The 25862-nt window shown below is 42.9% G+C and overlaps 1 protein-coding gene across 11 annotated transcripts in view; it reads right to left on the bottom strand.

Moving 5' to 3' along the window:
* The window catches only part of SPAG16 (sperm associated antigen 16), a 373943-nt gene that overhangs the window by 136439 nt on the left and 211642 nt on the right, over positions 1-25862 (bottom strand). For 7 of the 11 annotated variants that reach the window (XM_040069138.2, XM_040069137.2, XM_040069139.2 and 4 more), the window contains one exon: positions 24610-24736. In XM_040069138.2, coding sequence (XP_039925072.1) covers positions 24610-24736 — 127 coding nt within the window. Of the gene's footprint in view, positions 1-11630; positions 12591-12838; positions 12876-15836; positions 15922-23281; positions 23369-24609; positions 24737-25862 lie in introns of those variants that run through there. The other 4 variants (XR_005701600.2, XM_040069140.2, XM_040069146.2 and 1 more) reach the window with 4 other exon arrangements.

Here is a 25862-nt window from a genome sequence, read left to right as displayed (position 1 = left end):
CCTCTACAAGAAAAGAAACAGTATAAAGAAATCCCTCCAAGAAACTGAAATTCCTTCAGCGAGAGCAGAGCTGTGTATTACTGCCACGGCTGGCACTGGCAGATGGGTTCATTAGCAGGAGCTGCTGCATCTTCCTAAGGATCCTGGAACTGACATCCCCCTGCCAGCACCAGGAAAGCCAAATTCCATAATTCCATAACTGCATCCCTCCTGTCCAGTGCAGCTCCGGGAGTCTCAGTGCTCCAGGCAGGGAAGGATCAGCAATGCATGGGCAGGGATGGCCAGGGAAATCCTGCTGTGAGTAATGTGCTGGAGCTCCTCAGCTGCAGATGAACCCAGGGACTTGCAGCACTTTCAATTACCTTGGCAAAACAGAGCAGCCATTTCCAGGAGAGCAGTGCCTGAATGACAGGAACCTGGTAGGGCTGCCTAAAATTAAACACCACGAGCTCTATTACTTTAATGTAAAAAAGATCAAAAAGATGAATTATAAATGAGCGGAAACTGCTGGTGGAATATAACCGGAAAAGTTACGAGTGTAGTGCAAGCGCAGAAAAAAATACAAAATAATTTTCTCTTGGCTTTGAAAATTAAATTATATGAAAGCAGAATAAAACAATGAATACATAATGTAATTATATATAAGAAAAACTGAGAGCACTGCATGTGAGAAGTAATTTCCTCCCTACCTGACTATGAGAAGTTGCATATGAGTCTGAAGGGCTTTAGTGCTCTTAAAAACTGAAGCGAAATTTTGGACAAAATGCCAAATGGTTGCCTTCTATGAATTCCTATCAGAACAATTTTTTTTTTTTTCATAGCAAGAGAAAGAAAAAACTAAATGGCTTTTACTGCAAAAGCCAGTATAGAGATAAAAGCATGTACATATACAATGGTGTTTATTAAGTAAGACAAGGGAAGAAGCCAAAACATTAAAAAAAAAAAAAAAAAAAAAAAAAAAAAAAAAAAAAAAAGGGAAAAAGTTAAAGAATTCCTTCCTTTCAAAGAGTCATCATAAATCAAGAGTAAGCCAGTAAGATCAAAGTTCTTACTTGCCTGACAGCCACTGGGAGAGGGTTTACTGCTATCGGAATGAAGGAATTTGTAAGCCTGCTGCATTCACAGCGTGAATTTTGTTCTGGCAGTCACCACGCATCAAATGCATCTCAGCCAGGTTTCAAATGGCAGACGCATAGCAAAAAGCACCAAAATAAGAACAACAAAAAAGGGCAAACCCAAGAGAACATGGCTGCAGCTCTCCTCCACTATCAGCACTGCTGAACAACTTTGCAAAGGCAGGATCCTCTTTGATCTCTGTTCTCCATTAACCAACAGGAAGGGAACTGACTTCCCAAAGAAGTCAGGGCCTTGTCAAAGGAACCAGGATCTGAATGGAAGGGGAAAGCACATCATCTGCTCACCATGATCTGCTTTTCTCAACTACTGCTGCTTTGGGAACAACAGCATTGTTGACCTGAATAACCAGGATCAGAGAAGAGAATCCAGACTACATGGCTAGAAACACCGAAGAAGTTATTAATTGGAAAAAGAAGTCCCTGCAAGAAAAAATAAAAATTAGGAAAAAAGTGACTGTGTAGTTTAAAAACAGTCTTTAGATATTAAAATCAAAATGGAAAAATCACCAGTGGAAGAGGAGAAAACATTGCAATCAGCTCTTACAAACATGCTGTCCACAGATTGTGTACACCAGATCCTGCTCGCACCACCTACAGATTCTGAGTGAAAGGGAAAAAAGTGATTGTAAAAGCTCATCAAAAATATTCCTAATCTTCTGCAATTTCAAAGTCAGAATTCTACAGGTATTTGAAATCAAATTCATGCCAACATTTTCAACAGTAGAATTTTCTAGAGAAAAAAGGAAGTATTGCAAGAAGTTGTGGGTAGTGATGGGCGCAGTTATAATTTTAGTAACTCTGCTGGATATCTAAACTTTATTTTTCGTCATAGCACTGCTGCTCCAAATAAAAACCTGTATTCAGTCCTGATGCAAATGGAATTAGGCAAAACACCAATTTTGAAATTCTTACCTGCTTTAAAGATTTTATTGATCACTCCACAGCATAACTGTTTTAATAATTAAAAATATACTCTAGTGGTTTAGCTTTAAGTTTATTAATGTTCCCCAATAAGCTTAATGACTGAAAAGACATAGGAACAAATATAGTTTTTAATCCATCAACAATGGCACCAGAATTGGTAACGGGAGTCATGAGAATGCACCTATTTATGTCACCTTTAAAGAACCAGGGGAATAGAGGGGTTATCTAGAAAATCTTTAGTGGCAATACCCCATAACAAAATTAAAACCTTAAACATATGTCATTAAAAAGTTACCCATATGTACAGAAATACATAATCCTTCACTTGCAAGAAGATGTCAAATAAGAAAAAAATACTGAAAAAATCATGCCAAAGCAACATGAATTTTCCAAGAATGCTTCTGTCAGGTGTGACTTAGCAACTGAGAAGCAAGAGCTCTTCACCTGTTTTAGCACCATTTTCCCAAGATATTCACACCCTGGAAAAAGATTGCAGCGACCCTGAAGAAAAGCAAAACTCCTGGCAGTCTTTTCAGAGGCCTCTTGTAAAATTACAGCATGATTACGTTACCTCTTAAATTAAGAAAAAGTTTCTCACAAAGTTGCCAGGATTAGATCTGGGACCAAATGTATTATGACTGAGCTCAGTGCTGTATAAATATTAGATCCATTATTCAAACAGCTCACAGGACACCGCCAGCTTGATTCTACAGGCACAAAATCTCCCCGTGAAACCTCTGCCTGGGATTTTTTCCCCAGGAAAGGAAAGGGCTGTGGCACGGGCCCTTGTCTGAGCAGCAAGGAGATGTAAACAGCGGGGTCCCGCTAAAGGAGCCTCAGACAAAAGAATTCCAGCCTTGGGGCTGGTGAGTTATTAACAGCAGCCGGCTCTGTAATTGTCGGTGAAATAATCTCATTGACACATACAAGTCAGGAAATAGAGGGCTCATTAACAAAGCCTCCAGCCTTTATTAGATCATATAAATAACCAAGAGCGCCTGCAAAAGATCGATTACAGCCTTTAAACGTTTACTGAATCAGTGTTTAATTAAGACAATTTTAATATGCAAATCAAGCCTAATTATCATCATTTGTTAATGTTAGTCTGCCTGAGCTCTAAACAGCTACAGCTGCAAATATGGTAACACCATCATATTTCTCCTGTTTTTTTCCCCCTACGAGGAACTGCAGAGGAAACAACCGAGTTGCACTCCCCGTGTTGTTATGAATGCTTTCAACACCACATTTCCATCTACTGTTTGAAGGGCAAAAAAGTGCTCAGTCTAGCATAAAATGGGGTGGAAATCTTATGCATTTCTTCACCCACTATTTTGCAGAGTGCTTTAATTAATGTATTTCCTACTCCAACTCCTCTGGGAGCTTCTTCTCTTGAATATCTGCCCTTGTTCCATGCAGTGATTGAATGGGTGGGTTTCTAAAACAGACCTTTGTCACTCAGAAGCTGATACTGGGACTTACTTCTCTTCTTATTTCCTCTGCCCTGGGAATGGCAACCTTCCTATGCCAAGAAGCCACAGCACTATGGCAAAGCCCCTGGAAATTAAAGTGTGAAGCAACCAAAGAGAACAGCACTTGTGATGGGAGGAGCATCCAGGGAGAAAACAAATGTCTGCTTTCTGATTCTCAAAGAAGTAAAATTAAAGCCTCAAACCCCCCCCGGAATTTGTTTTGGGAAAGAGGGTGGGCCATCCTGGTAGAAATCATTCCCTTTTCCTGGCACTGCTGTTCTCCTGATGCCACGATGAGCTGCAGAGATTAAAATGAAGGAAGGGAACCACTGCCTGCTGAGCATTATTGATTTGTTGTTGAATGCTTACACTGACAGTGGGGGAAATATGAAACATTCCTGCTCGCAACGTTTCACAATATAGAAAGTTACTTCTTTGTTTTTCTTTGCCATTATGTTTTCTTTCCTCACATTCCCACTGCTTTGGAGAATGTAGCTGCCAAGCCCTCAGCTGGTTGAGGGCAAAACACAAGCTTTCTACTTTGACTTTCTGAAATATATTCAGTATTTCTAAGGAAAAGAAGTCCTCATGGACGGGGAGAAAGGACATGAAATTACAAAAGGCCACAAATCTTTCAAGACAGAAGGGATAAAGATGTAATAATCAGAGGAGACATGAAATACAAGAGACAACTTGAAAAGCCCCCAGTTCAAATGGGAGCAGAGCGGCTCTCACCAGCATCTGGAGCGGCTGGTGGATGAAAGGGCTCCCTCCAGGAACCACATGCGGCTTCATCTGGGCAGAGATCTGTCAAGGAATCACTTCCCAGCTTCTTTTTGAAAGGTCTTCTCTGCACACAGCCTTGGAGAACACGGCACGTCCAATAAAATCTGGGCATGTTATTGCCCACACAGCAAGTTCACAACAAAGCTGGGTCAGGCTAAGGCACAAATTTGGGCTGGGGGACAAACCCTTAAGTGGGAGGAGCCCCATGCCCATGTGAACTGCAGGCAGGGAAGAGCCAAGGCTGGAGAAGGGGCTCCAAGACACAGGCAGGCACCAATTCCCTGCATTCCCAATACGTTCCCAGGGGGAACTGCACAGGGCACAGGGCTCCCACATGGACTAACAATGCCTTTGGGAGCTGTGTGTGCTTCTGGTGAATACCTGAACCTGAGGAAAGCACAGGAATTTGAACTGAATCACGCGAGGCAGACCCTGCAAAGTTTTGTCTTCTAAAGTTCTCGTTATGAAAGATGTTGGCACTCTCTTACTCACCTTTCGTTTGAGAAAATGGCCAGGATTTTCAGAGCGGGAACTCCAGCGGAACTGTGTGTAATGAGTGAAACAAGCACACTTTCAGGGAATGCCTGCAAATCCAAGAGCAGGGCAGAAAAACTGGAAATCAAGTGCCAGCTCAGGCACATGTAGTAGGCTTAGGGGAGAAGTTTGGTGCTCAGACATGGAAAACAAACACACCTTGGAGGTATTCCAGCAGGACGAGGGCAGGGACGGGAAAACCAGAGGAGCACTTCAGAAGTTCAGTTCATTCAGACCTTCACGCAGCACTGCAAAGCTGCCTTGGCTGGTTTTGCACAGGGGATTTTCCCTGAGTCACCAGCCCTGATGTGCTTCAAACACAGGAACTGATGGGAGAATTCAAGGCTGAGAGTTCTCATTTTCCCAGTCACCTTCAGGCCACTCAAGTAACACTGGACAAGAGAACGTCTTTTCTGTCCTAGTTGCAACCTGCCATCCTGGGAAGTGCTGTGCCCTGGTCCCTCTGCTCCAGTTTACTCATCCAGTTCCACACAAAATCATCTACAAGTGAGGAAAGTTCTCTTCCTGAACAGTTGCTCTGCTGTCCCCACTATTATTTCATGTGCTCCAGTTTAAACTTGCTATTCATAGCAAAAATACAGGGAATGCATTTTGACATCTTGTATGGTGCCATTATATGCAGTCAGATGTCCATTCGCTTTGTATCCTCTTAAAGGTGATGGAAAGTTACCAACATTCCCAAACCCCCTCCTGTCTCAGCAAGATCAAACAGTTCCCGAGTCAGACATGGATCTGACAACTTCCTAAGACACACAGACATATCTCAAGGCAGATATTACTGTCAAAACCCAAAGAGGTTTAAAAATTAATTCAGAAAAGAAATTATCTGCATTAGACATGCACATCAAAAACTCTGCTCCATAGCAAGGTTCAGGCATCGTCCAAATTAAATGGTACTTCTTATGCAGACATCTTCTCTGGGCTCAGCCATTTGAACACCCAAGTTCAAGAACATCATTAAAAGAACTTCGCAGGTGAACGCTTTCAACATGATTTTGATTAGCAAAGAATGAAGTACAAACTCATCTTTGTCTTTTCCGAAGGCAAAGGCAAAAAATTATGTATCTTTTTTAGATGAAAAGTGCTTTATTTGATAAAATGCTTTCATTTGGGTTGGATTACAACCTCCCAACATACTATTTTCATTTTTGCTCATTCTCCTTTCCCATCTCCTTCATCACTAGGGTCAGCACACACAGTCATCTCTTGATCTGAGAAGTAAAGATCTTTCACTAATTTCACTGGGTTTGTGCTTTTTAATTTAAGCCGAAACTTTTCTGATTACCAAAAGACAGACAAGTGTTTTTTCTTAAATTAGAAAAAAATTAACATAACAAAAACATTTAACAAAAAGAAGCTCAAAAGGAAAGCACATAAAGCCCTTTAAAATGCACGTAATCTATAACTTGCATTCCAGTTCTGCAAATTTTCAAATAAAATTCTAAAATTTCATGGTGTTGCGCAGTACAAGACAAGATGGCACAAGAAGCTCTGCACTACAAGACACCACATTCTGTTCATTTTCTCTTCAGTGAGTGCAGATAAATGACCCAGAAACCAGCAGGAAATGAGGACATATCACCAATGGGGTTTTATGAATATTGTTTGTTAGAAGAGGTAACTCTCTTAACAATACCCGACCCGTGACTAATTTCAGGGGGTCAGGCTGATCTTTGCCCTCCACTGTGTAGGGCATTATTCTTCTCTAGAGAAGTTCAGAGGTTAATGAATAAAGTGCCAGCAAGGAACAAATGAGACTGAGCAAGAAAATGCTCGTTCTTGGTATCTGCTATAAATAATGCTCTCATTAAAATTCTGCCTTGGAAGAAAGGCAAGTCCATTAGTCTAGGAGCTAATTTTTACTGGCTCCTTAGATGTATGCATATTAAAAATTCAGCATTTATAATTGCCAGCCATCAACCACCTAGTCAGTGCTGTTCTTGGAGTTTTTAATTATTTACTTCATTTGCATAGACACTCCAATTTACGATCAACCATTTGGTTATCAAGGGACAGTTTTAGTAATTCCTCTTTTGCGTTTTTACTTATTCCTTCTGTACCCCCAGCAGGAGCACCTCTGCCAAGGTAGGTGGGAGCAGGATGGGCTCATCCCCAGCCTCCCACCCTACCTCATGGCCAGGCTCTGTGGAAATCTGCTGAACACCTGAATCCCACCTTGGAGCATCCCAGCGGGGTACAAGGACAGCCTTCCTACCCACTGCCATCACCTCCCCTTCCTCAGCTCTTGCTGAAGGCCCTCTCCTGGTTCCATGGCCTCAGAAGAGGAGGGAGGAGCTCATGCCTGGGAATGTGCTCCCTCTTTTGCTGCAGGTGCTCTGGCACATTGTCCCAAGGCCGCTCTGCTTTGGGATTTTAGTCTGGGGCTGTTCTCCTCCTCCCACAGCCTCGTTCTGCTCCCTGAGGATACAACTGCTGTAACACCTCTCCAGTCCCTGCCTCCCTTGGGACCAGCAGCCTCTGCTGTTCCTGGTCCTAAGTGCACACTGCATGTTCCTCCTCCAAGTGCTGTCTGCCCAGTGCCTTGGGCACGTGGGAGGGATTGAAAACCTTGGGAGCTCTGCAGTGGCACAGGAGCCCATCCCAAGCACGTGCCCTGGGCAGCCCGAGTGCAACAAACACTTCCCAGCTGGACATGTCCCCCAGGGACCACCAGCCCAGGGGGGACACCGAGCCCTGAAAAGCCACCCAATTTTTGGTTCATCCTGAAAAACAACTGAATCACCAAACTCAAGACATGCTGTCTGTCCGCAGCGTTCCCTGATGGGCTCAGCAGCAATAGGAATGATGGATTTGCCACCCTGGTATCCCTGTGTCCTCCCTGGGCACCACAGCCGGTGACCTTGTGCAGACAGGATACCAGGCAGCAAATGTGACAGGAGGGAGCAGCCCTGCCTGGCAGGAAGGGAATCGATTACCAACCCCTCTTTTTGCCAGGAACCATTTCTTTGTTGCAATTCATTTCAACAGCCAGCCTCCAGAAAAGGCTTTGGGGGAAGTGACAATGACACCAGAGATTACAAATCAATCACTACTACAAAGCCTTTTATTTGGTAGAAGCTTCCGAGCAGAAAACAGACACCAAAAATATATAATATATCCTGATTTTGTGTTAGCTGGTTCCTTTCCTTAAGCTCTTTTATGCCTTGTTTTTCTCCTGACACAGCTGCTTACTTTGCTTGCACATCAATCTCTCTTACTACTTATTTTTCATTTATCCTTGATTTTATCTCTCTAAAATCTTCCTCTCTCTTAGGCTACACCATCCATAGTTATCTGTGAGGGAAGCAGAATGTTATTTATCTACTCTACACTGTCATCTTCCCCCTTGTTCCATCCCAGACACCTCTCAAAAATGGGACAGTAACACTGACAGAGGATGGAGCAAGGTCTACCTGACTTACATTGTCTCAAAGTCATCACTTGGATCACTCTGCCTGCTTTTGGTCAAGGCATTATGTGGGGTCCATGCAATAAGGAAGAATTCCAGGCATGGAATGGGACACCCCACACTTGTGGGACACTTCTCATCAGGGCAGGAATTTTGTAAGGATCATTGTGGGTGCAGCCTGAAGGAATCAGAACACAGTTACTCCAGAGCTGGGAACAGAACTGAGCAGCCAGCTCTGATTTTACTCACATTTATGATTTCTCTCATGATTTAATCTGCATCCTGCTATTAGCACAAGTCTTGTCAGCAAGAATTAAAATGTGGGAAACAGACCTCTTCTACCAGTTGAACCTGGTCAAGGAACAGGTCAGTTTAAACAAATCAGCTGACACTAATTTGGTAAAATAGCATCAGCAGTGCTGAAAAACACCTTTTATAAAGTTAAGGCTTACTGAATCAAAGCAACTTTATGTTCTAAAATATTAATAAGTTAAGATTTAAGTATATTGTTAGAAACTGAAAAATAGATCAAAATTGTCAAAGGGGACTATCCAAAATCCTGCAGACACTACAGCCTAGTTTTGCAGAACAGAGGTTTCCTTCATGAATTGATACACAGAAAGTTTTAAACCTACTGACTTTTCCTGCAGATCCAAATCATCCCAGTCTTGCAGATGGCAGGACACGGCTCACGGGGGGTACAAGTGCCCATTTCACACATCCTGATACAAGATATGGGATCGAGGTTCTATTTCTGTTCCATTCTAGGATAAATCTGTCGACAGGACCAGTTCCCGTCAGACACCCCTGGGCTGCCCAGGCCTCGGCAGCAGAGCAGCTCCTCTGCCAGGCACTGCACACCCCCAGCTCTGAGCTCTGCCCACCTCAGAAACCCTTCCTGGGCATCTGCACTGAGCCCTCCCTGGGGATGGAGAAAACTTCCACTGGGATGTTACCCAGCATGTGAGAGAAACTTGCAAAATGAAGATGTTTCCACAGAAATAATTGGATCAGTCGGGTTTTTGTGATTAAATTCTTTTCCATCAGACAGTATTCTAACCATGTTAAGAGTGATTTTGTGTTTAAGTCTGTAACATATCCCTAGCCTCCGTAATTATTTGGAAAACTATATTGTGTTTACTGTATTGATTCAACTATTGGAAATCTTGAGATTGCCACGAAATATTTCTTTTTCTATTGCCATTTCTGAAGTTGAATATTGCTGAAAATAAATAGCAGGCAATTATTTTAATACCTTCTTACTGCACATTACTTAAGAAGATTGTTCTAAATTGCTAAAGACAGAACCAATTCATCTAAACAGAGTTATTTAACACCAGTATGGATCGACTTTGTAGAGTCAGGTAGGCAGAAACTATGGAACTCTTCCCTTTCCTGGTCTTAAATTAAAGAAAAGAGGGCTGCCCCAGAACAAGTCAAAAAATTGACTTTTATACCAGAAAGATGTCCTCCATCAAAATCCCTGCTACTTTGGTGATGCTTATAGAGCAGTTTGGTGCTATTCAGGAAGATTATATATTATATTATATTATATTATATTATATTATATTATATTATATTATATTAATGTATAATGCAAACACCATTTGCAATCCGCGTTACCTGCACCTAAAGAATTGATCATTCCCTCTAAGCTCATATACACAGGAGAAGAAGATTTACAGAAATGGAAAGCAATTTTTTGTGACTTTTATTTTTGTCTGTGAATGCTGGCAGAAAGCCACTGTTTTTTCGAATTTGTAATTTGATGCCCCTGTGTTCAGCAGATGTTTATCTAAATCATTTAAACCTGTCTTTTCTGTTTCAGACGCATTTAGTATTAAGGAATGATCCCTGAGTAACAGCACACATTAAAAGTTAATTAAGAGGAAGTTAAAGAAGAAAGAATTACTTTTTTCATACCCCCAGCAGACATTTATTTCATTTTGGCAGGTTAAAATACGAGAAAATTTGGAGTAAGGTGTGAGAATTGCATTGCATATTTTTTGGGAAAAGCTTTATTATCCATTTCCTTACATGCTAATTAGAAAATGCAATCCACTTGCTAATGTTGAGTGAGTAAGAAATGTAAATTGCTCCATTAATTTGTTTCATAACCAAACTCTCAAAAGTGGTAAGTCAGACAGCAGATGGGGGCTGCCACCACAAACCCAGCCCAATTTTGAACATGACACCAGTACACACAATTTACTGCCTTCTTAGTTATCATCAGTGCCCAGTAATGTCTTTATCGTTTTAGACTTAATACAAATATTTACTCTTGACTACTCATAAGTGTTTCTGGGGTAGAAGAATATAATTAGAAAAAGTGTGCAGCCCCATATTTGTAGACACACACTCTTGCAGGTGTGAGGCAGTTGTTTAACTCTCCTTTACAGCAAGTCACACTCCACTGGAAACACCAGGGTCTAAATTAAAAGCAGTATGTGCATTTTCCTCCAGAAAAGGAGGACTTTTTGGATTTAAAAAAAAAAGAAAAAAAAAAAAGAATACTCTGCAAATTCATAAGCAGTTCTTGCCAACTCCATTTTCTAGATTAGGAAAAGAAAGGTTTTAGAGGGACCGAATTTCACCAAAATATCTGCCCCTAAAGCAAAATTATTCAAATATGTTACACATTTTTTCCCAGAATAAAACTGCTTAACTTTTTTCCCCTCACATTATCTTGCATTGCCTATCCCGTTTCCTATGAGCCTGACTTTTTGTAAACTCCAATCACACTGATACAAATACAGCTGACACTTACTGGCACTTTAACTGGGTTAAATAAATTCCACCTGCATTTCCAAATGCAGTGAGTTTCAAACTCAACTTTCCATCTCAACCAGTAAAACCAGTTTCACGGCACCACTGGATGGAGCTGGGAAGTGGGGACAGCTCTGTCACAGGTTCTGACCATTCCTGCACTTCCGTAACTTTTTGCTCAAGCAGCTCTTTGTTACTTTTGCACAAATTTGATATAAACCAGGACAGATTTAAATCAAAAGTAGGCCTTCGCATCGTTGTATCAATATCCAGCACTGAATAACCTCCTTTCCTGAGGTTTGTGCACAGTGCAGAATTGGACCATTGATGCTGAACCGTGGTCACCAGCATGGGAAGATGACAGACAAAGGCTTTGTCACTGAATGTCACTGAACTGCTGAGTTCTGCCTGTTGCCTACCAGCTTTGGCCCAGTGCTTCCAATCCGAGCGTGATCTCTTATTTCTGAGAGATTATTGCTTCTCTATAAAACCTTTTCTGAGGGGGAAGAAACAATCAGCTGAGTAAGGGACTGGCATGTAAAATACTATCATTTGCAAAACACTGGCCTGAAACCCCCTTGGAGGCAGAGAAGCTGGGCTTGAGCCACAGAAGAGTGAAAACAGGAATGCCATAATCACGCATTTATTTTTAGAGAAAATGAGAAGCTAAATAAACTGTAAAACCAGTCTTTACCGGTAAATTCTTTCTGTTCTGAAAACCACGCTGAGCAGAGCGGGAACAGCCAGTTCCCAGGAGACCAACTGGTGGTACCTTTTTGGCAGCTCCACATCCCGGCTGTGTTGGTGCCAGGACACTTTGAGTCCAGAAACAATTAATTTTAGTAGCGCCACAGCCAACCATTGCCAGAAATCTGAACCTGAGAGACAGCGGTGCTGCTGCTGAAGATGCTTTTTCTGCTCTAGGTCTGAAATTACCCCGCAATCAAGAGGGGCTTTGGGACTGCTCTTCTGAAAAGAGACCTCAGCCTGCCAGGAAAGCAGGACACAAACCATCCAAACATAACATTTGGGAGGGGATTAGTGCACTCTCAGACAGATTTGCCATGGGATAGTTTGGGACACTGGGATTTATGGCAGAGATGAGTAATTGCATGCTGACTGCCTTGATAAATGTGTGTCTTTGAGGTATGTCTAATTGTTTCAAGAAAATAAAGGAGATGCCAGTATATACAGGAGGAGAAAACACACAGGGGAAATTCCATGAGCAATCTGGGGTACTCAGGGGAGAAGGCTGTCCTCAGCTGAAGAGCCTGGCAAATGTCACGGTGCAAGAAAACCTGGCTGTCAACTGCAGTGACACAGCAAGGCACACCTCTGACTGGAACACTGTCTCCTTGATGGGGAATTCCAGATGGGACCAGTGATGGAGACAGATGTCTTTCCATCGCCTCACAGAAATTTCAGCATGCAATTAGCAGTGGATTCTTTGCTGCTGAGTGAGGGACTCTCGGGGCTCTCAGGATGCCAAAAGGGACAGTTCTCCACAGAGTCATTTCTGGTTCCAATGCCATGACGCCACCTCATCTGCAATGCAGTAAAAGGACATGCGCTCTCATTTCTATGAGCGATGGAAAATCCCACCAGGATTGTCTCCTGGAGCACTTTCAAATACAACTGTACAACACAAATGCTCCTCCTTGGGTCTCCTCTCCAGCACCCCATGCCAATGTCTCCCAGTCGACACTGACACTGTTCAACATCTGAAGCTCCTTCTCAGGATGTCTGTCATATCCTTCATCCCACCTCCACCATTTTAGCAATCAGGTTTGCCTCTCATTTGCATCCAATTAATCCTTTCTACAGAACAACCTAAAAACACGGAGGGAGAAAGATTCCAGAAAGAGAGAACTGAATATGCTGTATTTTAGAGTATCAGTTGATGATGCCTTGGGAAGGCTGACCTGGACAGAGCTGGAGAATGAAGCAGATATTCATTGAAAGGCCTTTAAGGACACACCTTGGGCAGCACAAGAGCCTGAGCAGGGCTACACCCAAGGTGGACTTAGAACAGTCACAAAATGAACGACCGGTCATGATGTCTCACATTTTTGTAAGTTTTGGTCTATTTGCATATTGGGGTTTAATTGTCCAATTACAGCTCCAGGTTGTGAGGTCTCATCCTTCTTGTTCCTCCCTTCAGTCCACTGTTGTTTGTGCTTTTGGGCCAAAGAGCTGTCCTTGGTGTCCAGCAGGAAAAGGATTTGTTTTGTGCCCCTACTCTGTGCAGAGAGCTGAGTGACACTGAATGTGGGCTCAGAACTGCACCCCTGGGCAGCACAGAACCTGAAAAACATGAAAGCTGAAACTTAAGGGATCACTGAAACCTCTTGATGCTGCTTGGAGGTCCCTTCCAATTTGGCATATTCCATGATCTGTAGGTTGTGAGCGCAGCACACTGACAAGGCAAGACTCTCACTTTTTAACGTGCTTTTCTCATGCCCAACACTGCAGCTCAAGAGTGAAAGGGGAGATGGAAGAGAGGGGAAGTGAGGTGATACGATGAAGTGATATGCCCACCACTCACATGCAAATTCCTGGGGCTGTGAGGAAGACAAGAACCACCTCCTAAATTCCATATCTGTATTGCAACAGACCAACCATGCTGCCTCGTAACAATCAAACATCCTCAGGCTTCTAAATGTGGCAGAGGAATTCAGCTGCAATCAAAGGGCTGCATTTTGGCCTTGGACCATAGCATGTGAACAACACCTCCCCGTGCTGTTGTCTTCAGGGTGTCAGAGCACAGAACTGTTTAACACCTGTGAGTGCCTGGCAGCTCCTGCACATTAAAAATGCACCACCAAAATTCCATCCTTTGAGCAACATTTGAAGTGTGAATTCCCACTGCAAACCTTCACCATCCGTCAGTGCTCCATGGGGTGTTCTACCCAAAACCAATTTGCAGCCTACAGCTTTTCCTGCAAAACCAGGTCTTCAGCTACTCTGCACATGACAAAATTGACTGCTAAGGCTTTTTTTAAGCAACAAGAAAATATTTCTATGCAAATACCTTCCAAGGCCTGAAATTCCATGTGTCTGAACACAATATAGCTGAAGTTATCCCAAAGGTCTGCCTGCTTCTCAGGCCAAGCCACTTCCCAGGCAGTGTCTGGCTGTTCTTATGAAAAAGGACTTGAAATCCAAAGCAGACACCTCCTGAGGCTGTGGGGAGCCAGAGTGGGAATAAATGTATCCACAAACAGCTAAAAACCAGTAATCTATGCAAACACATTGAATCATCACCAATATTTTGATTCAGTTGTTACCAAACTGAAAACCTAATCATTGAAAATGTATTACTTACTTCACGTTATTGTTAGAAGGAAGGAAATTGATTTATAAGGCTAGGAGTTTGTTTGGGTTTTAATAGATCTTTTGGAGAATGTGTAGCCACAGTCACCATGGCATTTAACTTCACAGACCAACAGATTTATCTCATTCTCTTACAACCTGAGCTGCACAGGAATTCCCCTCGCCCACTGCCTCAGCAAGAGGAGGATTTGGTTCGGAGCAGGTGTGTTGAAGCAGAATCCAACTGCACAACAATCATTATCCAACAGTGTCAAGTGGTCTTTGTGAAATTTTTCTGGAAAACACCTTTGCGCTCTCCTCCCTGCCACCTTTCACACCTGTAAAAATCCATGGATCAACCTGGCATCTAAACCCTTACTTCTCACGCCTATAAAATAATAATGAAAATAAACGCTCAGTGTAGCACAAAGCATTGTTTCTGACATTAAACCATAACATAACAATTCCAGTGAAATTCTGTGCTCTTTGGCTGAAGTTTCTGGCTTCTGCCCTGGGCTTTCAGCTGTCCAGAGTAGAAACATGCTACAGTTTTGTATCTCCTACTGCACTTCACATACCAGAGGCCTGGTCTGGAAGAGACATGTTAATATAATACCAACTAAGTAAATTTAGCCATTATTTAAAATCAATCTAGGTATTGTGTGGTCAGCGGTCATCTGGTAGACACATTACTACACACATGCACACACTAAATTGCTTTTTTGCTAATGACTCATTTGTTTTATTCCTGCCTGTTTCAAAAAAGCGATTAAATTGAAAATGACCTTTCGAAGATTGTACTTGCGGACCAATCTTTTCATTTTTAATTACTTACTTCGGTTTAATTGTTACATTAGGAACTATTAAGAAAGCAGCCAGCTTCATAATCAATAATTTAATTAGAGTTTTAGGTCCACGAAGTCAATGCAAATGTTATTCTGCAGCCAGGCCTTTCCCAAAGCCTCTGAAAGAACTTTACTCCTGTTTTGTTTCAAAATGACATTGGTGACGTAGAAATCAAACTCATTCTTAGTGCGATACATCCTGCCCACACGTTATGGATGGACACAGGCAGCTGGTAAGAAGTTCAGATCCAGGTCAATCTGCACCTGCCCAGGCAGGAGCACAACCTGCTTCCCTCACTCCATTCCCCTCATTTTCATTTCACTCCGCGCTCCCCCAGACCCCGTGCCAGGAGCCACACAGTGTTTACTGGAACCCACGGCCAGACTTCCCATCAGTTAAATTCATCTATCTATAGCTCTCTAATTGCTGTTAATATTCAAAGACAAGCAGCAAGTGAAAACAGATGAAATCTGCCTCAATGGGTGGTGAATTAATGCTCCCCCTTCCCTCCACCGCTTCTCTCCACCTGCCCTCGCAAGTTTGCAACCCATCAGTGCAGGGAGCTGCCAGTGCAGCGGGAGTTGCAGCACCTGACGCCTGGAATGCAGGTGTCCCTCATTTGTGATCACAGACCTGTGGATCGCACGGCTCCATCACTCCACACTGCCTTGCAACACCTCTCCAGCTGAGTGCCGGGAACACCTCCGCATCAGCCATCCTGGGAACCGAGGAGAACAGCACCGGGATGAGAGGGAGCCTTCAACCGCAGCAGAAGCTTTGGCAAAAGGCACTGAGCCCTGCAGGGCTGCAGCAATGGAGGCGATCCATGTGCTGGGAGCTTTGGGAGCGTGGCAGCAAACAGGGATTCCAGAACAGGCACAGCTCTACCTTGCTAAGGATGCATCACGGGGCTGCTTCAACCCTGGTGTAGTGGCCTGAGTGTTTGTTGAAATAATTTAACCTTTTTCTTTCTGCTGTGAGATAGGATTAGGAGAAAATCAAAGCAGGCTCAAACTTAAAAGGTATAAATATAGGTTTACCAACATACACTAAAAGAAGAAAATGAGAATTAAACCTTCAAACCACTTCTCCTTCCCCCATACAACTGCTTACTTTCTCACTAAGAACACAAAGAGACAAAACCTGAGATTTTCAGTCAGTTTCACCTCTTTAAAATAGCCTTTCGTCAGTTCTTAGGGAGAGGAGCCTCTCTTAGAACTGCTATGGAGACATCGCCACAAGAAAGGGTTCTCTGGTGGCTCCCATGCCAGGAATCTGCAGCCGCCCAGAGAACCCTGCAAACCGTGAAGTCCCTCCTATTTAGCAGCTTTCCCATGACTGCATTCATGGGAATATCAGTTTATTTAGGGTACAGTTTAAGGATGACTCTTCTAGTATAAAACAAAGATACTCTTCAGCTATCTCTAGAATCATCTTCATCTCAGAAAACAGAGGTCTTCTTTTCTCTTCTTCCCTGGGGCACAGGCCATCTCTTTATTTCTGTCTTCCTCTGTTCAAACTAGCCCAAACTAGGCACCTCCTCAATCTTCCTCCAACCTAGGAGTTTACTCTCCCTTCACTGACTTCAGTTTCATGTTGTGTCTTCTTACATCTCAATCACTCTGTCTGTTCTCACTGAGAGAAGGGTTAGTGCTTTCTAAGTCCCACCTGTCAAGGAAGGATTAACATCCCCCAGGTCTGAAGAGGGCATGATGGTTCTTTCCCAGGAAGTGGCCAAAGATGGGTCAGGGCGCACTCAAGCTGGGCCAGAATCTCAGGGCTCTGGCTGCTGTGGGGCCATTTTTACCCTCAGCTGCAGGATCTCTCACACAGCTGGGCTTTCCCCACCCCTTCCTCTGCCCAGCAGCCTCTGGAGAAGGGTGGGGAGCTCGGCCCCCACGGCTTAGCGGGAGGATGTTTTACCAGCCACTGGAAAGGCCTGGCTGGCTCGGCCCCAGCAGGAAGGAGCCAGGCTGCCTTCTTACCTCTCCTGAGGCTGGAAGGAAAAAGGGCTTCCTGGGCTCAGCTCAGCTTTTTATATTTGTATTCACAAAGGCACATCCAGCTTCCTCAGCGGTTATACAACGTGTCAGTATCTAAAAAGTAGCCTCCCCAAAGGAGACTCCAAGGTCCTTACAGGGAACTGTTTCCTCTTTAACTAAAACCAAGCTGTGTTAACCCATGACACCTGGGAAAGGCAGTGATGTGAGCAAGGAGCCAATCCTTGCTCCAAGACACCAGTAAGTCAAATCCAGGCTGGGCTGCACTGCAAGAAGCCTGCTCTGGAGGGTGCAGACTTTGGAGGAAACTCCTGCAGAGCTCCTAGGGAAACCATGACCGCACAGGAAGGAAAGCATCCGGCTGCAGAGGATCCTGGGGCTCTTGGAACCGGCTCACCAGAGAATGGTCATGGTCCCAAGGCTGCCAGAGCTCAAGGAGCATGTGGACAACACTCTCAGGAACAGGGTGGGATTGCTGGGGATGGTGCTGTGCAGGGCCAGGAGCTGGACTGGATGGTCCTTGTGGGTCCCTTCCTGCTCAGCACATTCTGTGATTCTCCAGCAGCAGCTTAAAGGACTGTGAGTATCATGACGGAAAGTGTTACTTTAATCTAACCTCACTGCCATTTATACATTGCACGTGAACTGCAACTCAAGCTGGAGATTTAAGCTTGAACACATAGAACTGTCTTGTCCTCTCAAAGACTTCCCCTAGAATTTAAAACTGTAGCTTTTCTATGTTTTGGGGAAAAGTCAAAGGAAGGCAACTCATTAATGGGCTGAATTCCCACTGGCAATGGGACTCTGACATCCTCTGGACAGGACCAGTGAACAGGAATGGCTTAATAAAACAATTATAACATTTTAAGGGCCACTAATTCACCTGGAGCTTTAGAATCATGGAATCATTTTGGTTGGAAAAGACCTTTAAGATCATCAAGTCTAACTGTTGAGCTCTGCAGAACAACCTGTCTGATACTAAAAGGTTTAGTCTGATTTAAACCTAGTTTAACAGGGAAAAATTCCTGTGGGATCAGCTGATTACACAGTTTGTTAAACTGTCAATGTAATGGTTTGATTTGGAAGACAAGACAAAGGATGAATAAGTCCAAGGGTAAAACATAGTTCCAGTGCGAGGGTGATCCTGGGGACAGCCGCCACACACAGTTTGAAAGACAGTGGTTTTCCTGCCTCTCAGGAAAAAAAAAAAAAAAAAAAAAAGAAACAAAACCCACAGCAAAACAAGAACTTCAGATATTTTCTTGCTTGCATCTGGGTTAACTGGTCCAAGTTGCACTTATATGTTCATTACTTGAAATATTTTATTGCAATCTGCTTTTCCACTGAAGTTGTTTTGATATAAAGTCAGAATGTAGCATTTTTAAGAACTACACTGACCAAATCAAGCTTCCCCCCCCCCCCCCCAATTATTTTCATTATTAGAAAGTAATCTTGACTTTTTTCCTCAACCATTCTTCTGGTTTTTAAAAAATTGGCACTAAGTCTCTAAGAAAGCATCCCAAACAGATTTAACATAAACCTTTTCAAATTTTATTTTTTGTCTTTTGTGATACTACTTCTGGGAGAAAGCCTAATCTGTATTCATAACTATTTGTTCTTGATTTCATATTTCACTGTGACTCAAATTCCTTTTCATGTTAAGACAGGGAGTTTTAAAACATGGACCCATTATTTACAAATGCACAGAATTCAGAACACAGGATTTGTTACACTTCATGCCAGGAACTGGACTTATCCTGGCACATCCCTTATTTACAGCAACATAATTCAACTGCACCGGGAGATTTGGAGTTTGCATGGAAGAGATTTTTGTCTCCAATACTGACAACTTCAATCTCTGACCTACTTTTGAAGAGGATTGATTTGGACCTTAAACTGCCTGTCAAAGGCTTTTTAAATGACCCATCCTGTCTATCCACTCAGCTCATGAATTCATTCCTCAGGAGTTCAAAAGGGTTCAAATAAAACTGACAAATCCAATACTCTGAGGAGATTCTGACTGATAATTTTGTGTCTAAGGTGTTTACTTGGGGATAAATCAACTGGAATAGGCTAAAAATTTTAAAGACGATCAGATGGCTTTGCAAAATCACTCCCTTTTGGATGTTTAATGCTTCTCTCATATATCTGCTCCTTAAATACTTTGTCATTTTTCCTGAATTTGCCTTATGAATGACCATTCCAAAGGAACACCGGCAAAGAAGCCCCCACCACAGATAGGCAGAATCCCTGCAAAGATCTGGGTGTTTCCACATGCTTTAAGTCTACTGACAAAAAGGTTCTGACAAAATCCATATTGAAAAGCAAAATGTCTACAAGCTAATTTATATTTCACTGGAAGAAGCAAAACTACAGTGGGATGTATAAGGGAATTACTAATCTAGAAATTACTAAATAGTAATAAAATAAACACTGGAAAATAAGTGGTCTAAAAGATAATTTCATTAGAAGAAAATGAAAAAGGTTATCTAAGGAAATTTTAAGTTTGGACCAATTTCTCTGAATTTAACCAAAAGTTAACCAACTTTGAGCTGCAACAGGAACCACAGCAAGGCTGTTCCAGGCCAAAGACATCCCAAGGTGGGAGAGGATGGGCTGTATTGTGAAAGAGAAAATTGCCAGGCTGCAGCTTAGATCAGCATCCTTGTAATTATTCTGCATCCATATGAAACACACAGGCAGCCAAGTGCTCATCATTAAAATGCTGCAGCACAGCTGGAAACCTCAGCCAACAGCTCAGAAACTGCCCTGTGCATGGATTTATTTAATTTCTGGTAGGGCATAGAGTGAAAAGCCCTTAGAATGGCCACTGTCCTCAAATGACCCACCTGCCTTCAGCCAGAGCCTTTCACAAAGGAAAAAATGCAAATGACCACCCCCAGATTCTTGGGGTTCACCCCTCTATTTCTTTGGATGCACAGATGGATCATTTTGGGACCTCTGTGGGCAGATCCTGAAAAGCCAAGGAAGAACAGAGCAGGCAGAATCTCAATTGCAAGACTCCTCAGAGCATGGTGCTGGGGTTGCTGAGTGTTGCCGCTTCTCCTACCAGGTGGGACATTCATTTGGGTTTCCCTGCTGTTTCCACACACCTAATTGTGTGGGAACTCCATCAAACTCAGCTAATGCTCAAGAGCCATTAGCACACCATGATACGCAGACAGTGGAGCACAGAAGCTGCAATTTATTAACAGCTGCTGCTCTAAAAAGGGCTGTGCCTGAGAACCTCTTTTATCCAATGCCATATTTGAAGACAGAACTCTGCCCTACAGAAGCCAGGAGCCTCTTCCCCTTTTCCCTGACTACTACTTCCTAATGAATTCGTGTGGGTGTGGTGCAGTCCCAGAGCCCAGCCTGAAGGGAGGCTCTGCCTGCATTCCCACTGCCCTCCTTCGCTTTGGAGAAGGAGAAACTGCAGGAGTCTCTGAAGAGGAAAATGGCCAGAGCCGGGTTTTTACTGGGAGCTTCTTGCTGCTGTTCAGGCAGGATTTTGGGCAATTTCATTCTGGTTTTTTTTTTCCTTTTTCCTATGAGATTGGTGTTTGCATTATTTATCAAGGACCATACTACCTTGGAGCTTCAAACTTTAGATTCCGCCGTTCAGCCCACAGATTACCGACAAGGACACAATCTGATGTGCAGAGCCAGAACTGGCATCTGGTCACTGTTCTGCTGCCTTACCCCTGCTCAAGTCATCTTTGACCCAAATAGGAAAAGGTTGACTTCCTTGATGCCTTCCTCCCTGAATGTCAGAGGTATTAGTTTGATAGTGGGGTGGGAATGAAATCCTTTTATTTGTGTTATGCAGCAATCTTCTGGAAACAGGATGCAGAAAAAAACAGGTTTCATTTTAAATCACTGAGCTGCGCTGCATAAAGAAATATATCCCAGATAACGAAAATATTAAACTTGAATATCAGCGAGCAGTAGAGACCAAAATGGACACGAATTATCAAACAATCTCTCAAATGCTTGTTATTTCACACAATCAAATAGAAATAGAGCATTGCATGACTGTGACTTTTCAAAGAGCTCTGCGCGTGCTGAACTTTGCTCACAAGAACAGCATCAATGACGTGAATGGGCATGTCCTGCTAAGGACACACAGAATTCTTCCCAAATCCTTGATGGATACGTTCCTCAGGGCATTACTACTGAAAGCTGCCTTTTAAATGAGAGTCTCTCCACAACGTTTTCAAAAATGAAATATCCAGTTATAGAACCTGACATTTCAAAAATCAGAAAGCAGATGAGATAGTTACTAAATCAATAAGTTTCAAACATGGAGAATGAAAAGCCTGAGTGGTTTTTTCTCCCCTTCTATTTAAGTGTATAAGTATTTGGTATCTGTCTGAAAAAAGAGCAGAGGTTCAAGCTTGGCTCAAATGGTGTAGAGACAAATGGCTCATGAGGCAGTGGGAGATGCAGAGGAGTGGCAGGTCCCTCATCATGGGAGGAATTAACCCAGGCAAGGGAACTTGGACTCAGGAGGTCACGGGCTCTTTTGCACCTCTCACATTCATCACTGGACACACTTTGCAATTCATGAGTGGAGATGCTTTCCCTGATGTGTCAGCGAGGAATTGTTCTGGTGAAAAGCCAGAACATGCTGTCCTTCTACAAAACTGGCACAAAGAGGAATAAATTCCACAGCTTATCTTGGCACCAGAGCCATTAGCTTCACTGGCAAGAAACTCCCACCAGAGAACTGCAGCCTGGGTTTCCACATGTCTTAGTTTGGAAAGACAGGTGTCTGCCAGGGAAAAGCCAGAATTTCCCTTGGAATGGAGAATGTAAACCCCCTCCCTCCGAATTATTATAATTTTGAAATTGAGGGGCTCTCAGGTAAAGATATGGGAATAGGGATAACAGTTCTTTACTAGAAATATTAAAAATGTAGTAGTACAAAAAAGCAAATGAACAAAAAAAGAAAAACACTGACAAGAGTCAGAACACAACCTGACACCCCGTTGGTCGGGGTGTTGGGAGCAGTCCAATTAAACCCTCCTGGAGTGACAGATGTGGTTCTGTGGAGTAGAGATGACCCTGTAGAAGGGTCTAGTGGTGCTGTGATGGGTCAAATTTTCCTCTGGGAATCCAGTGGAAAACAGGCTGCTTTGGTGTTCTGAATCCCAGGTTTTATCCAGGTGGGAATACTGGGCTCCCCCCCGGGTGGAGCATCTCCCAATGGGATGATGTAATTGTATCAGCCATGCAGTGAGCCTCGATGGCCCATGAACAGCAGATATCCCCTGGAGGGAGGATGGGCTGTGGAAGAGGTAAGAGCACTGCCCCACCTGGTTTAACAGCTGGCCCATTAACAGAAGGCACCTGCCCCATCCCCCCCGGAGTTATGAGATAAAGAAAAACACCACTTCAACCGGTTTTGACGGATGAGAATAGAATACATCTTGCATTGCAACCCCCGACACCACATCTGATCTACTGCACCTCTGGAACAGCAGGAGCGTGGTTCCTGCCCAAATCCACCATCAAATCCGTAACTCTCCCTCAGTGTCTGGAAAGAGCCACAAGTGCAATTCATCTTCCTCTGTTCTCACTTTCCCATAGGCAACATATCCCTCAGGTTTAAAACTAGAGTCAATGTGATGAAGGTTTTTTTTAAACCACTGGACAGATCTTACTTTCTGTTATCCAGGGGAAAAAAAAAAGAAAAAAAAAAAAAAGCAACAAAAGTGTTTCCAAAGTCTGCAAGCTGCATTAGAGTTCCAGCTTAGTAATTACAACGATTTATGTTCCATCCTGTCCCAAATCCAGAGCTCACTGTCCATTCGACTTACACTGCTCTGACTTACAGTTCTCCGTATCCATTATCTTTAATAAGAAAGAGATGACTGCACTTAATGATTGAAGAGCAAGATATATTAGCAATAGCAATCTGATTTATGAGAAAACAAACTCGAGCGTGGTTTTCATGTTTCATTAAAAGTATCTTAAATGTACTCCTTAATGCTAACTGATCGCACAGAGGTGAGAAAATACTCTGTTCCCAATTAATGCGACAAAATAATTAATCTTCTTTCTGGAGGGACCATTTAGTATCATTCAGCATTTAGTGGGAGGTGGCATCTTCACAGGGATTTCACCACAAATGAGGTTCCACTGTGGGCATTTATCCTAAACCTGCAAGATTTCCCACTGGACATGAAAAAAAAATTCAACGGCATAAACACACAACACAGTGCCATATTCTAATGTTTTCACAAAAGGTCTTTTCTATCTTAGAAAAATTTTTCAGCAAAGCTGAAAAAAAATAATATTGTTGAGCAAATATAGAGACTTTTTCCTTATGTTTGTCAAAGGAAAACTCCTTGATGACTCTGTTAATTTGCTATGAGCAGGAGATTACTGAGATATTTGCAAGATAAAGTTCCTTGCAGGATTTACTGAGAATGAAACAAAGCAGAAATCTATTTTTCCATTAAGCATTTCACTTTTGTTTGTATTTCAATATTTTTTTCCTCTTTTTGAATTATTCATATTTGGACATCAAATATTCCTACAAACCAATGCATTTAGGAATAATGAGTCTTGACTAGTTTCATTTTAACTCATTGTGCTTTCTGACCAGGATTATTATTATTATTATTAAATGACTTTCTATTCAGTCTGTTTCTATGATCCATAAATAGAAATTGCCTAATGAGCATCTCAAGTATTCTGCTGTCATTTCCACGGCAGTTTTTCCTATCCTGTGTTTGTCTAGCTCTGATGACAACACCATTTAATCCACAGCAACAGCTCTGCCTGCTTCCTCTCAAATCCTTTCCATGAATACAACCTGCTCCATTCGAGGCTGGAATCCTGTACCTTTACACTGTCTGAGAAATGCAGAGTGGCTGTAACACCGACTGAAGGAATAATTTGAGAACTTCAAAAGTTGCCCCATACCACAGAAACAGCAACAATTACTAGATTTTCTGATAAAAGAGGGAAAAATTCCTCTTGAGTCATTCTCATGTTCTACTTGAACAGGATTTACATATTTGGTTTGCAAAGCAGCAGGGACAAATACACTCTCCAGTGTAATCCATTTTTACCTATTCCAAAGAAAGAAGGTAGAGAAGAACAAAGGAACAGATGCAGAGTTTCTGTCACTACCTGCAGTGATATAATATAGAGAAAATAATGCATGTTCCATGAGGAATCAGCAGAATTCTGGAGGAGGGGAGGCAGATCCCTTCTAGAGGAAGTGTTATACAGTGACATTTTTGGTCAGAAGATAACAAGTGTGTTAGTGAATATTTTACTGGCACATCATCCTTACTTTCTATTTTGATTTCGCACTGGGTTTCATTTTTCTCGTGTCACACATGTCAGTACTTTGCCCAAATTCAGGAAACACCAAGGCCAAGCCTGCTTACCGTTCTGACGTCCCAGAGAGACAAGGTCTTGTCAGCAGAGCTGGTGAGAGCGGTGCTGGAGAAGGGCAGGAACTCGATGCTGTTGACTGAGTCCTCATGGCCACGCAGGGTGTATCTGCACCTCTCACTGCAACAGAAGAGAACAGGAATGCAGCATCCTCCACTCAGGTAATATGAACAACAGACAACTTTACGTGAAGGAAGAACACATTTCATGCATCTCCCCAGCTAGTCACTGGAAAAATTAACATTGACAGCGATTCCTCACCTGAGCACTATTACGAAACCCAACCCATTGGTGTTTGCTTCTCAGTAATGAAGGCTGGAGCAGGAAGGTATAAAGAAATGAGAAGTGGGTTTTAAAAGGTTGAATCCTAAGGAGGAACTATGAAAGCACCACTTTATCTTCCCTGAATGCATCCTCAAGAACCTTACTGACGCAGAACTAAAAGGTAACGTGGATGAAAAGGTAGGATAGAGACAGCACCATTTCCTTTTTATAGACAGCAAATTGCTTTTTTTCAAAGGGAAAAAAGAGAGATCTGAAAGATCTATTGGACTGTGCCCACGTGCACCCCAAAGAAAGCCAGTGAGTGCTGCCAACCTTTTCCTCTCAAGGTCTGCACAAAGGCTTACAGAAAGCAATTAATGCCCAGGAGCTCTTTACTGAGGGCAAAGTCTTATCCCTGGGGACACCCCAAACCCCCTTTCCCTGAAGGAGAGGTCTCTGGCTGTGGCTGAACCACACCCGTGGCCACTGTAAGCTCCAAGTTCTAAAAGCAGAGGTGAGGGAACAGAGGTAGGTGCACCCCAAGAGTCGAGGTGTTCATCATGAACTAATAGCTCAGATGGAATTACCTGTGAAGTGGTTCTGAAAGTTCTTTCAAGGCTAAGGACACCCAGCCACTGCACCTTCTTCCAGCTGAGCAGCTGAGGAGCAACACCCTGGAGCTTTTGGGCTGGCTTTCTCACCTCTTTGCTTTGTTTTCTTTGAATGAGTTAATTTCTGAAACAACACTGTCGGTCCTTCTCAGCCAAGGATGCCCCATCCAGACAACACAGGTGACGGACAAATCTGTCCGTCTGATTACTTAAACTCAGCAGACTGGCAAAGGCTTAACTCCTCCAGGAAGGAGCAAGATGGGGGATGATTGAAATAATCCAGGATCCAGCACTCATTATTAAACAATGGCATCACTCCATGATTTCTTTCAATATACATAAAACTTAAATGTGCAGCATTTGCAATGTTA

The sequence above is a fragment of the Hirundo rustica genome, chromosome 7 (assembly GCF_015227805.2).
Source record: "Hirundo rustica isolate bHirRus1 chromosome 7, bHirRus1.pri.v3, whole genome shotgun sequence".
NCBI classification, from domain to species: Eukaryota; Metazoa; Chordata; class Aves; order Passeriformes; family Hirundinidae; genus Hirundo; species Hirundo rustica.
Note: the sequence above shows the minus strand (reverse complement) of the source record. Positions and strands in the feature narration are given on the sequence as shown.